The 14998-nt window shown below is 42.9% G+C and overlaps 1 protein-coding gene across 3 annotated transcripts in view; it reads right to left on the reverse strand.

Moving 5' to 3' along the window:
- The window catches only part of LOC124722035 (crossover junction endonuclease MUS81), a 203342-nt gene that overhangs the window by 96325 nt on the left and 92019 nt on the right, over positions 1 to 14998 (reverse strand). For 2 of the 3 annotated variants that reach the window (XM_047247225.1, XM_047247224.1), the window contains one exon: positions 10588 to 10675. In XM_047247225.1, the coding sequence (XP_047103181.1) occupies positions 10588 to 10675 (88 nt within the window). The remainder of the gene's footprint in view (positions 1 to 10587; positions 10676 to 14998) is intronic. The other variant, XM_047247226.1, reaches the window with a different exon arrangement.

Consider the following 14998-nt stretch of genomic DNA (forward strand, 5'->3'; position numbering starts at 1 on the left):
TCGCAATCTGCAGAGAAATGTCAAAGTAGTTTCATCCCGTTCATGCTTTGTACACCACTGCCCTTGTCTTTACTTGATTCATCTTCAAAATGAGAATATACAGGGAGGTCAGGAACACACTGAAATGCTTGTTAGGGTGCTGCAGAGTAGACTGTGCTGAGAAATAACTGTTAAGAAGAATATTCGATACACTGCACCGTTTTCAAATCGTTTAGCACTAAAGTTATCCAAAACGCTTGTTATGTGGTTGCACGTGCTACAATGCAGTAGTGCACAGACATCTATGGGTCCGTGATTTACCACTTGTTAAAATTCTCATTGCCATTTAAGCTGTGCCTTTTTCAGATGTGATAAATTTAATCTACATGAGCAGAAGCTATGCTATTTGGTTTGAGGAAACTCACATTTGACAGCACTCTCCTGGCTGGCTGCTTGAATCTGCACGCCCAACAACCTCATTGACTAACTTCCATACAGTATCATTTCCATATGTCTTCAATAGTTGAACTTTCACAATCTTGACATCAGGATAGTAGCCACTGTGGATCTAGTCTATATTTACTGAGGGTAAAATTGATGGTCCTCATAATTTTCATTGAGGTAGTTGAAAATTTGCTGCATAGCACCATCAATTTCAGTAGCACAGGGATACCTTTTCCTCCTCCTTTTTTTCCCTTTTCGTCGCTGAGCAGGACCTTCATGCATTTGACACAGTACTGGGCAAATAGTGCAACCAAGTCAGGAATTGGTCCAATCTCACATATTACTGAGCATCCTGATTCATTATTTTGTCTCTCAGCAAGGTCCATAATAGTCTCTCATAAATCCACTATAAGCACACAATCCACTAGGTTCCATTGACTGGCTGGCAGGTTGTTTTGCTGAGCCAGAGATTCTGGCATAAAAGCTAAACCACACAAAAAAGTTGGTTTTGAAACCAAAATCTGATTGAGCAGATAGACTTTCTTTACAGTAGCAACTAGCTACAATGCTATTAGCATCTATAGCGATCAATTTTTCCATTAGTGTACGTTTTTTGACATGGTTCATGAACCCAGTTCACAGTTTTGCCCTTCCAGAAGGCAGCTATCCAATTCTTCCTCTTCTTACTTGCTACAAGATAATTCTTCAAGACCACTTTGGGCCTAAGTGATGACACTTTTCTCCCATCATCCAGTACATTAGCACATAAAACACACTTCTCTCTTGCATTCATTATGTAAAACTATTTTATACATTTAAACTGAATTTACTAGCCACAAATACGATCTAAGCAACTATCCACGGGTGAACTTGTAAACAACTGCCAGTGTGGGAAACTGATACAACAAAGGACCCCCCTGCCTCTGTCAGCACAGGGTGGTCAGTATCATCCACCACGGCAAGTATCAGCTACCAACCACTTCAACAACATCGTGACACTACTGGACGATGAAATTCAGCAAGGGATGTACAACAAAGAATGGTAAGGGCATGGGGGGGGGGGGGGGGTTAGGACCTGAGATGGCCCATCTACTCAGCTTTGAAATCGTACTAACTTCAACATGCACTACACACCATATGGTTGGTCTGATGAAAAAAATCAAAGAGAACTATCTTGTGGGAAATTTTATGCTCTTTATTTTCATAAATAGTAAACTTTGTCAAAAATTGTGTCATTTCTGAGCTGTAAATGAAAAACCCAAAAAAATCCCTTTTTTCGTGGGATGAAATTTTGGTGAAACTTTGGATTGATCACCCTAGAAAGCATATAGAAAGCTTGCAAAAAAAATTCTAGAATAAAATGTGCTATTTTGCCTTTCTGAGCACTGTCTGACTGGACTAATACCCGTTATGTCCATCCTACTTGGTAATGGTTCCAGACTAATGGATGATACTCGCTAATTGGCTGAAACAGAGATTTCATAAGCAACTTTCTTTGTGTGTCAGTTACACCTTTCTAGGATGCTACTAATACATCTCAGTCTTTTATCTGTGTTCCACATGGCTAGATTTATGCAATTGTTACACATTATATCACTCTGAAGAGATACTCTTTGATACTTAAAATGTAACATCTACATTACATGTTGTTAAAATCAACCAATAATATGAAAGTTACTGCTTTGCAGCACCAGGAACCCATAATAGCTATACAGAGTATTCTCTAAATTCTGAGCTCAAATGTGGAACTGAACACAGGAATACAATTTTTTTGTGTGTTAATCATTTTACAGAACTGGTGCAAGAACGACAGTAGCCTTCATCTCACAACTAATGTGATACCACTTTTGAAGCTTGATAATTTCATTAGCTGATTCAGAAACAATTAAGTAATTACAAAAATACAAATAGGAATAACAGAGAAGAGATTTTACCAAACTAATAAATTGTCCTTTCTTGCAAAGCCTCACTTTTTCCTTCTTGCAAACAATGTCTTAAGTACAATATTTGACCATGCACTCCACAGAAGTTCTCAAGCGAGGTAAATTAGTTACAATATTATCATACTGCTCATTTAACAATCTCAGAGAAATATAACACCATGCACATAAAATCTAATTTGAAAAATAACCTAACCTCTTGAGTGAACTATTTACTGTTTAAATGGAATTTCCTAATAATCACAATAAACTTGCTAATATTGCAACATCATTTTCAATGAATGCAGTACATAAGCACTGCACATTCTCACAAGTTCAGAGTATACAGCTTTGTAAATAATAATTAATTATAAGAAGTTAAAGAATGTTGTGAAAATGTACTGCTCATTCAACAGATGTTAGAAATTATTATGAAGTATAGTTCAGTAAGTGAAACAGGCAAAAAGGAATACAAACGTCTCAAAAATGAGATCGACAGGAAGTGCAAAATGGCTAAGCAGGGATGGCTAGAGGACAAATGTAAGGATGTAGAGGCCTATCTCACTAGAGGTAAGATAGATACCGCCTACAGGAAAATTAAAGAGACCTTTGGAGATAAGAGAACGACTTGTATGAATATCAAGAGCTCAGATGGAAACCCGGTTCTAAGCAAAGAAGGGAAAGCAGAAAGGTGGAAGGAGTATATAGAGGGTCTATACAAGGGCGATGTACTTGAGGACAATATTATGGAAATGGAAGAGGATGTAGATGAAGATGAAATGGGAGATATGATACTGCGTGAAGAGTTTGACAGAGCACTGAAAGACCTGAGTCGAAACAAGGCCCCCGGAGTAGACAATATTCCATTGGAACTACTGACGGCCGTGGGAGAGCCAGTCCTGACAAAACTCTACCATCTGGTGAGCAAGATGTATGAAACAGGCGAAATACCCTCAGACTTCAAGAAGAATATAATAATTCCAATCCCAAAGAAAGCAGGTGTTGACAGATGTGAAAATTACCGAACTATCAGTTTAATAAGTCACAGCTGCAAAATACTAACACGAATTCTTTACAGACGAATGGAAAAACTAGTAGAAGCCAACCTCGGGGAAGATCAGTTTGGATTCCGTAGAAACACTGGAACACGTGAGGCAATACTGACCTTACGACTTATCTTAGAAGAAAGATTAAGGAAAGGCAAACCTACGTTTCTAGCATTTGTAGACTTAGAGAAAGCTTTTGACAATGTTGACTGGAATACTCTCTTTCAAACTCTAAAGGTGGCAGGGGTAAAATACAGGGAGCGAAAGGCTATTTACAATTTGTACAGAAACCAGATGGCAGTTATAAGAGTCAAGGGACATGAAAGGGAAGCAGTGGTTGGGAAGGGAGTAAGACAGGGTTGTAGCCTCTCCCCGATGTTGTTCAATCTGTATATTGAGCAAGCAGTAAAGGAAACAAAAGAAAAATTCGGAGTAGGTATTAAAATTCACGGAGAAGAAATAAAAACTTTGAGGTTCGCCGATGACATTGTAATTCTGTCAGAGACAGCAAAGGACTTGGAAGAGCAGTTGAATGGAATGGACAGTGTCTTGAAAGGAGGATATAAGATGAACATCAGCAAAAGCAAAACAAGGATAATGGAATGTAGTCTAATTAAGTCGGGTGATGCTGAGGGAATTAGATTAGGAAATGAGACACTTAAAGTAGTAAAGGAGTTTTGCTATTTGGGGAGCAAAATAACTGATGATTGTCGAAGTAGAGAGGATATAAAATGTAGACTGGCAATGGCAAGGAAAGCGTTTCTGAAGAAGAGAAATTTGTTAACATCGAGTATAGATTTAAGTGTCAGGAAGTCCTTTCTGAAAGTATTTGTATGGAGTGTAGCCATGTATGGAAGTGAAACATGGACGATAAATAGTTTGTACAAGAAGAGAATAGAAGCTTTCGAAATGTGGTGCTACAGAAGAATGCTGAAGATTAGATGGGTAGATCACATAACTAATGAGGAAGTATTGAATAGGATTGGGGAGAAGAGAAGTTTGTGGCACAATTTGACCAGAAGAAGGGATCGGTTGGTAGGACATGTTCTGAGGCATCAAGGGATCACCAATTTAGTATTGGAGTGCAGCGTGGAGGGTAAAAATCGTAGAGGGAGACCAAGAGATGAATACACTAAGCAGGTTCAGAAGGATGTAGGTTGCAGTAGGTACTGGGAGATGAAAAAGCTTGCACAGGATAGAGTAGCATGGAGAGCTGCATCAAACCAGTCTCAGGACTGAAGACCACAACAACAAACAACAACAACAAGTTCAGTTGGGAAATTAATCAGAGAATTAAAAAAAAATTGAAGCATTCATGTAAATCAAGCTTAAAAATTATTTTAAAAGTTATACAGACTCATATCAACACTTTTTTATTTAGATGAACAAAAACTACCAAAACACACTATACTAAACTTCTCTTATCAAATCTCTGGCATTGTCATATCTTTTCTGTGGTGTCACCGCCAGACACCACACTTGCTAGGTGGTAGCCTTTAAATAGGCTGTGGTCCATTAGTATACTTCAGACCCGCGTGTTGCCACTATCAGTGACTGCAGACCGAGCGCCGCCACACGGCAGGTCTAGAGAGACTTCCTAGCACTCGCCCCAGTTGTACAGCCGACTTTGCTAGCGATGGTTCACTGCCTACTTATGTTCTCATTTGCCAAGACGATAGTTTAGCATAGCCTTCAGCTACGTCATTTGCTACGACCTAGCAAGGCACCATTATCAGTTACTACTGATATTGTGAATCATGTACTGTCAAGACCAACGTTCATCATTAATGGATTAAAAGTAAGTATTCCACCAGCTACGTCCGTTTTTCTAAATTCGAATTTCCTTGTCCTGTTCCAGACCTCACGCCAGCCTGCATGAGCTAAAACACGTTCATTTCGGTCTCCTCTAGTAACACGGTGTTGGCTCTCCTGCCAACCACAACATTGGCGACGAGGCAAAACTATTCTACCTTGATTTATTTGTGTAATGGCTTTGCCACAATCTCCAGATGTACTGTGCGAATTTTATCGCTTACAGAATCAGCAGATGCAGGCATTACTGGATGCCCTTGGACAGCTCGTTCAGGGTCAACGTGCAATGGAAAACGATGCGGCAGCGGCCGCTCCACCGCTAACGCAGCCACATCATGCTGTTGCACCAACTTTTCGACGTTTTGATGCTGCACTGGAAAGCTGGACGGAGTGGTCACGCCAATTTGGATTCCATCTCGCCACCTACAGAATTCACGGTAACGAGCGGCAGCCTTATCTCTTATCATTGCTCGGCGTACAAATGTACCGTGTGATAGTCAAATTATTTCCCCAACACGACGTAGCAACTCTGTCCTACGAAGAAATTTTGTCTGCATTAGATGCATATTTCAAAGAATCTGTCAATGTAGTTGCAAAAAGGTATACCTTCTTTCGTACAAAACGTACAGCAGGTCAGACTAATCGGGAGTGGGTTGCAACCTTGCAAGGCCTTACTAGGGATTGTGCTTTTGAGTGTCAATGTGGACTCCCTTATTCAGATACTATGGTACGTGATGCAATTGCACAGAACGTTTCTGATGTTCGTATAAGGGAACAGATTTTGAAACCAGTCAATCCCTCCATTCAACAAGCGATGGACATATTGGATCGGCAGGACACACTTGACTTTGTTCAGGAATCATTTGACACTTCACCAGCCGTGTGTCAGGTTAACCGGCCCGCCGGGCGTGCTGCACGGAGCAGTAAACAGCCCTCGCGCCCGGCCGCGCTGCTGCCGCCAGGCTCTCAGCAACGTCTGCCGCGCCGGCAAGCAAATGCAGTGCTCAAATCCTGCCCGCGGTGCGCTACTAGACATTCGCGTGAGAATTGCCCGTCACGCCAAGCTATTTGCTTTCATTGTAATAAAAAAGGACATGTTCAGAGTGTTTGCCAGAAAAAGCTCAGATCGAAAGCTGAAAACCATTCCAGGCCCTTTGCTTCGTGCCGGAATCGGAATCGAACCAAGGATACTCAGGCTCGCGAAACTTCGCTCATGGAAATTCATGTAGTTCATTCCACTCCGCCCAGTGCCAGCCTCTCTAACAGTGACTGTGTTTGTCCCACAAATAGTGTGCTTCGACATCGCCGGAACTCCCGTCAAGTCGCAAGTGATTTTGTACAAGTGTCAGTTCACATTGCACGAGACAGTCGCTCTTGTCGTCGGCAGGACAATAAACTTTTTGTGGACTTGGACATTAACGGCAAAGTGATACCATTCCAGCTTGATACCGGAGCTGCAGTTTCACTGATCAATCAAGACACGTACAAACAGCTGGGCACACATCCGTTGCGTGCCGCAAATGTTAAGTTAACTAGTTATTCAGGTCAAGATATCCCTGTGTTAGGACAGTGCAGCCTTCTTGCAACATACAAAGGACAAACAAAACTTGTGTCATTTTACGTCCTTCGTTCTTCTTCTGCAGTGAACTTCTTTGATTTCGATTTATTTCAGTTGTTTAACTTGTCTATAGTAGATCAGGTCCTATCAGTGAACAAGACTGTGCCTTCCGACAGTGTTTCTCGTCTATGTGAAGAATTTGCAGACATTTTTGCACCGGGCCTTGGTTGCACTAAGAACTATAAAGCACATTTGGAACTGAAAGTAAACGCGTAACCGAAATTTTTCAGAGCGCGCAATGTTCCCCATGCATTGCATGATGAGGCTGCAAAAACATTACACGATTTGGAATCACAAGGTGTAATTGAACGTGTGCAGGCTTCTCTCTGGGCATAGCCCTTAGTAATTTTGCCAAAACCTTCGGGAAAATTGAGACTGTGTGTGGACTTCAAGGCAACCGTGAATCCACAACTAGTGATTGCAAATTTTCCTTTACCCCACCTGGAAGATCTTTTTGACAAACTGTGCCCGGGTAAATATTTTTCGAAGTTGGACCTCGCAGATGCGTACTTGCAAATACCGGTGGACGAAGAATCCCAGCGTGTTTTGGTGGTTAACACGCATCTTGGGTTGTATCAATTCAAACGACTGCCATTCGGGTGTGGATTCCCCGTGCATTGTTTCAGCAATATCTACAAACTGTTTGTGCGTCGGTCCCTACTGCAGCAAATTATCTGGACGATATTGTGATCTCCGGAAAGACGGAAGAAGAACATTTGGCCGATCTCAGAACATTATTTCAGGTCTTGCGACAAAATGGTCTTCGATTACGGAAGGACAAATGTGTCTTTTTTGCTCGTGACTTGCCATACCTGGGCCATGTACTCAATGCCCAAGGCATACATCCCAGTCCCACGCACCTCTGTGCCATACAAGACTTGCCTTCGCCGCAGACTTTGAAGCAGCTACAGAGTGTGCTGGGAAGAATAAATTATTATAACAGATATGTGCCACATGCCTCTTTCATTTCAGCTCCGCTTCATCGCTTACGCCGTAAAGGTGTTCCGTTCGTCTGGACGACGGAATGCGAATGCGCCTTTCGCCAGTTGAAATCGGCGTTGCTTTCCAATACTTGCCTTACACTATTCGATCCCCAGAAGTCCGTTTTGTTGATGGTGGATGCATCGGATTTCAGGATCGGTGCTGTGCTTGCGCAAAAAGATGGATCGCATGATCGCCCTATTGCCTTTGAGTCCAAATTGCTGTTGTCTGCGCAAAGAAATTATTCACAGATCGAGAAAGAAGCATTGGCTCTCGTATTTGGTGTTACAAAGTTTCATGATTTCTTGTATGGTCATCACTTTACCATCATCACAGACCACAAACCTTTGACATCGCTTTTCCATCCGAACAAGCCTGTACCTCCACGTACAGCGCAGAAATTCATTCGCTGGTCTATTTTCCTCTCGCAGTACCGCTACAATATCTTGTATCGGTCCACTGCTAAGCACGGAAATGCCAATGCGTTGTCCCGTTTGCCTGTTGCTGAGAATAGAGCATTCGATTCCTCCGAACTTGCTTGCATATTCATTGATTCGGAAACCGATGACGTGGTCGAATCATTTCTGATTGATTTTCGTCGTGTAGCAACAGCCACAGCTGCCGACCCTGTCCTTACTACCGTTCTGCGTTTTGTTGCTACACAATGGCCCTTGTGAAAGTCACGGATCGGGGATCCGTTGTTTCGCCGATTTTTTGCTCACCAGGAGAGACTTTTTGTACGACGTGGTGTTTTGCTGTTGCGTTCTGATCAGTCCAGGGTCGTGGTACCACGTTCGTTACAGTCCTCTGTCTTACAGCTTCTCCAGCAAGGACATTGGGGTATAGTGAGAACGAAACAACTTGCTCGTCAGCACTGTACTTGGTTGGGAATCGATGCCGCGATGTCGAATATGTGCTCTTCTTGCATGGTGTGTGCCGAACAACAATCAGCACCACCACGGAAATTCTTTGCACGGCCAAAAGCCACTTCCCCTTGGCAACGCTTACACATCGATTTTGCTGGTCCATTCTGGAATGCTCGATGGTTGGTTGTGGTAGATTCATTCAGTAATTTTCCTTTTGTTGTCCGGATGTCTTCCACGACGACATCTGCCACCATCCAAGTGTTATCTGCTATATTTTGCATTGAAGGACTTCCACAGACTATTGTTTCCAACAATGGCCCACAATTCATGTCCGCAGAATTTCAGTCATTCTGCAAGGCCAATGGTATTCAACATCTGATGTCTGTGCCGTTTTCGCCACAGTCAAACGGTGCCGCTGAACGATTGGTCAGGACTTTCAAGTCACAGATGTTGAAGTTAAAAAAGTCGCATTCTCAGGAGGACGCGTTATTGCTCTTTTTGTCCTCGTATCGCTCTCAGCCCCGAGATGGTCTCTCGCCAGCTGAGTTGCTCCACGGTCGCCCTCATAGAATCTTGATGTCTTTGCTACATCCGCCGCATCAGGTTCCTGTGCAACGGCAGACACCTGCTTTTGCCCCAGGCGACGTTGTCTACTACCGCCACTACCGAGGTTCACGGCGGTGGCTCGAAGGGCACATTCTTCGCTGCCTCGGACGCGCTATGTTTCTGGTTTTGGGGGCCTCTGGTGAGGGGCGCCGGCATCTCAACCAGCTGCGCCTCTGTCGTCACACGGGATCTGGCGCTCGCCGACTGCTTTCAGCGACGGTGCCGTCCGGTCAGCGCCCTGGGGACCCATCTACTGGCTCGCCTTAGCCCCAGGTGTTACCAACACTGCCTTCCATTTTGCCCCATGGCGATGCGCTGCTGCCGTCGCCTGTTCTCCCGCCGGCGACGCCCGCAGTGGATGCGTCACTGCAACCGCCGGGCGCCTCCCTAGGTCATGCACCGCTGATCGCTTCCTGTGACCAGTTGTCCTCCGACATGGAACTCTTGCCCGCTCCGGACCATATGTCGTCTTCACCCGTTGGGTGCCCCGGCCTGATGGAGGTTGACCCTTTGGCCCCTCCTGTCTCTCTGCGGGCGCATACACCGCATGTTGGCGTGTACCCTGGAGCAGGTTTTCAGACGTTTCCTAGCTCCCCGCGGTCCGAATGGCAGGGTGCGGGTGGCACAGCCTCGCCTGTTGTTAGGCTCCCCACCTCATCACATACGTCAACATGGGGTCCTCCCCACAGCGGGCGGAAGCCTTATGCCACAACCGTATGCCGATTTGCGGGGGAGGAATGTGGTGTGACCGCCAGACACCACACTTGCTACGTGGTAGCCTTTAAATCGGCCGCGGTCCGTTAGTATATGTCGGACCCGCGTGTCGCCACTATCACTGATTGCAGACCGAGCAGGTCTAGAGAGACTTCCTAGCACACGCCCCAGTCGTACAGCCGACTTTGCTAGCGATGGTTCACTGCCTACTTACATTCTCATTTGCCGAGACGATAGTTTAGCATAGCCTTCAGTTATGTCATTTGCTACGACCTAGCAATGTGCCATTATCAGTTACTATTGATATTGTGAATCATGTACCGTCAAGACTGACATTCATCATTAATGGATTAAAGTTAAGTATTCCACCAGCTACGTCCGTTTTTCTAAATTCGAATTTCCTTGTCCTGTTCCAGACCTCACGCCAGCCTGCATGAGCTAAAATGCGTGCCTTTCGGTCTCCTCTAGTAACACAGTGTTGGCTCTCCTGCCAACCACAAGATTTTCCAAAAATAAATACACTGTACAGAACATACATTTTAAACAAATTATAAGCATCAGCTGTATTCACCTCCTCTTAATTTAAAATACATTAAACTCACATTATATCCCCTTGCTAGTTGCGTTACCTGTTCCTCCTCCTGCGTTATTGTGGTGAATGATGAAGTGGGAATCACAGCTGATGCACATCTGGAATTTGAAGAACAAGTCATTCCATTACCTTTCCTGTTCACTTATGAGTAATTTCTACCCAGAATCTGTTAGCAGGAGCTATAAACTGAATAGACAAAAATAGAAACAGAGAGGCAATCATGCAATATCTGTGCGATCAGGTTCTCTTGGTAAATGAAAATCAAAAATGTTATACACACTTAAAAGATTCTTGTCATGCTTCAGGTCATGGTTTCACCACCAATTTAACACTGACCAAAGCTAGGAAATGTAGTTCTCAGAAACTGTCTTTATTTTGTTGTACTGAATAATTTGAAAGACTCGTGATGTAGAATGAAGATCACAGCAGAGCAAGTGTTTATGATAGGTTTTTGAAGTCATTTTTGTCTTACAACAGTTACTTTCCAATTGTCATCTTACTAAATGTTCATATAAAGCTGTGGAAACTGAACCGTTGCAGGTTGGAAATGGACAACGTATGTCCTGTCAAATGTTAAATGGCACATGATCCAGGAACTTCAAGAGTACTGCTTGCAAGATAAGGTGGAAGAAGGTATGATCCAGTCACATGATCATCTAAACACAGCTGATATGCAGCCTTCCAATTACACACATTATACAGGGTGATTCAAAAAGAATACCACAACTTTAAAAATGTGTATTTAATGAAAGAAATATAATATAACCTTCTGTTATACATCATTACAAAGAGTATTTAAAAAGGTTTTTTTTTCACTCAAAAACAAGTTCAGAGATGTTCAATATGGCCCCCTCCAGACACACGAGCAATATCAACCCGATACTCCAACTCGTTCCACACTCTCTGTAGCACATCAGGCGTAACAGTTTGGATAGCTGCTGTTATTTCTTGTTTCAAATCATCAATGGTGGCTGGGAGAGGTGGCCGAAACACCATATCCTTAACATACCCCCATAAGAAAAAATCGCAGGGGGTAAGATCAGGGCTTCTTGGAGGCCAGTGATGACGTGCTCTGTCACGGGCTGCCTGGCGGCCGATCCATCGCCTCGGGTAGTTGACGTTCAGGTAGTTACGGACAGATAAGTGCCAATGTGGTGGCGCTCCATCCTTCTGAAATATGAATTATTGTGCTTCTTGTTCGAGCTGAGGGAACAGCCAATTCTCTAACATCTCCAGATACTGTAGTCCAGTTACAGTAGCACCTTCGAAGAAAAAGGGACCAAAAACTTTATTGGCTGAAATGGCGAACAAATGTACAACTAAATGAAACTTTATAGCTCCCTTAATTCGCCGACAGATAGTGCTTAGCTCTGCCTTTTGTCGTTGCAGAGTTTTAAATTCTTAACGTTGTGGTATTCTTTTTGAATCACCCTGTATTTCTGATAACCGTAGATGACCAACAGGTTCTCCTCCACACATGACCGGGGTTGCAAAAGAATCTTTTTAGGAAACTGTGGTTTCTGCACACACTAGTGGAGAAGTATGTACAGAAATGAATTTCAGCAGAATGAAAAACCTGCCCAAGTTGCAAATTTTTTATTTTTTATTCATTTGATGATTAGCTTTTGGCCGGGACTCATTTTCAAATCATCATAAAAAAGGTGAATATGGCCTTCCCGAAGATGTCAAAAATATGCAGTGAACATTTACAGTGCATACAGCATGCTGGAAGTTCATAGAAATGAATTGGTAGCACAAAATCTTGTGGACTAAATGCAATTACACTACATTATATTACAATGGTACATTGCATTACAACGGTAAGGGTGTTGCAGTTTCCAATGCAGACTGTGGCACATGGTGATGCGATTTGTACACCTTCTTCTAAATTTGTGGTACAACACTAGCTTGCACCATCACAACAGTAGTGATAAAGTTCCTATATTCAAGAGCAGCTAATAAACACTGGCATAGATGCTGTGCTATGGTGTCTGCACTGTTTGAAATTTTCCCCGATAGTAGCCCTCCAATTACGCTTGGATTCATTATAAACAACAACCACATAGGCATATTCTACAAATATGTCATCATCCGCGCTCAAAAGCAAAGCGCTCTTATTTGAATTACAATTAAATGTGGCAAGCGCTAAGATAATGCAAACTCAAATGACTGGCACTGTTTCTGGCAACTTACAGGCTGAAGGAACTGCATAACAAATGATATGTGAAACAGCGAAGTCAGGTGGCAGACATGTGACATCGGCGTAAGCTACATTCAATGAAAGTTGCAGTGTTGTTTTTCTCATAACAGGGAAATTGTATGTTTTCAGATATCACTTCTTATTTAAAATGGTGCCTTAACATTCTCTATGATTAGCCCACAATATGTGTAGTAAAGGAAATGTAGAAACACCTGTACACACCAAAACTGGACAGGCACATTTCACACAAAACTGAACATTTTATTTGCAGTCAAATTTTGTTTTAACTATCTTCTTATGCAAACTAATACATGGGTACCACTGTTAAAACTAAGTGATATTACCACTATAACCTTATCTCATGTATTTCATAAATTGACTAATGTGCGCTTCATATTTGACTTATCCAACCTGCAATTATGAAATGCGTATTCTGGTACTGAATGTAACCTACGAAAGAGAACTCTGCCTGAGACAGTGCAAAGGAATAATGCTGGATCAATATAGTGAGAGGAATAACTAGACTGAAAAGAAACCACATGGATATGACACATGAACTCTGCTAACTGTGGAGGACCTTTGAACTGGTAAAGCAACCTGCACAGTTATATATCAAAATCTGTAATAAAGAATGAACAGCAATTTGGAAGTCTTTAGCCTTGGTTGCAAACCATGGACCACAATTCTCGGTAAGGTATACAAAACAATTAGCTGTGCTGTCACTCTCCAAGCAAACCTAGCAGTCTTCATCATTATACCTGATCACAAAAAGAAACTGAGCAAACACTTTGAGCTTATGAGGTACAAATGTACATCACTATTTGCAGCAGATGGTACACTTAATAACTGTTGGCAGCAGAGCATATACACTGAGGTGGCAGAAGTTATGGGATAGTGATATGCATATATACAGATAGCAGTAGTATCGAGTACACACTGTAAAAAAGGACAGTGAATTGACAGCACTGTCATTTGTTCTCAGGTGATTCATGTGAACAGGTTTCTGTCGATATGATTATGGCTGCAAAACAGGAATTAACAGACTCTGAACACAGAATGGTAGTTGGAGCTAGACACATGGAACATTCCATTATTAGGCAGTTCAATATTCCAATATCCACAACGTCAAGTGTGTGCTAAGCATACAACATTTTAGGCATTACCTCTCACCATGGGCAATGCAGTGGCTGATGGCCTTCACCCAACGACCGAAAGCAGGAGGGTTTGTGAAGAGCTGTTAGTGCCTACAGACAAGCAACACAGTGTGACACAACCACAGAAATCAAGATGGGACATACGATTAATGCATCCATTACGAGAGTGCAGCAAAATTTGGCGTTAATGGGCTATGGCAGCAGACGACCAACATGAGTGCTTTTGCTAGTAGCACAACATCGCCTGCAGTGCCTCTCCTTGGCTTGTGACCATATCTGTTGCACCCTAGAAGACTTGAAAACTGTGGCCTTGTCAGATCAGTCTCAGTTTCAGTTGGTAAGAGCTGATTGTGAGGTTTGAGTGTGGTGCAGACCCCAAGAAGCCATGGACACAAGTTGTCACTCAGATCACCCAACATAAATCCCACCTAACATCCATGGGACATAATTGAGAGGTCAGCTTGTGCACAAAATCCTGCACTGGCAACACTTACTCAATTAAGGATGGCTATAGAGGCAGCATGGCTCAATATTCCTGCAGAGAACTTCCAATGACTTGCTGAGTCCATGCCATGTTGAGTTGCTGCACTACGCCAGGCAAATCGAGGTCCGACACCTCATTAGCAGGTATCCCATGACCTTTGTTACCTCAGATGTTACAGCTTGCAAACATGCTGAGAACTCAATATGTGTACGCTTGTCTTCAGCCCTTTCATTGCCATTGTACCTTTAGCACACTTTACTGCTCACTAATGCTTAAATTCCCAGTTAGTAACAAATCCCTCTCCTTGGGTAGCCGTTCAGAATGAGCCAAAAGGTGTAAAAAAGACACCTATCGCAGATTTACATCAAATTAGCTCAGTTCTTCCACTGGTTGACAATGTGCTACGTTCATAAAGCAAAGAAAGATATTAACACGTCTTGTGACAAAGTTGTGTACCACACTATGATTCGGAGATGAAGGCACTGTCTTTCAAGCTTGCACACCTTGGAGAGCAACTCAAAGTCACAATTTGTCACTCACTTTTCCCATTATGTTGCGAGCTTTGCACAGGCTTTCCTGATAT

Source organism: Schistocerca piceifrons, chromosome X (genome assembly GCF_021461385.2).
Source record: "Schistocerca piceifrons isolate TAMUIC-IGC-003096 chromosome X, iqSchPice1.1, whole genome shotgun sequence".
In the NCBI taxonomy this organism is placed as follows: Eukaryota; Metazoa; Arthropoda; class Insecta; order Orthoptera; family Acrididae; genus Schistocerca; species Schistocerca piceifrons.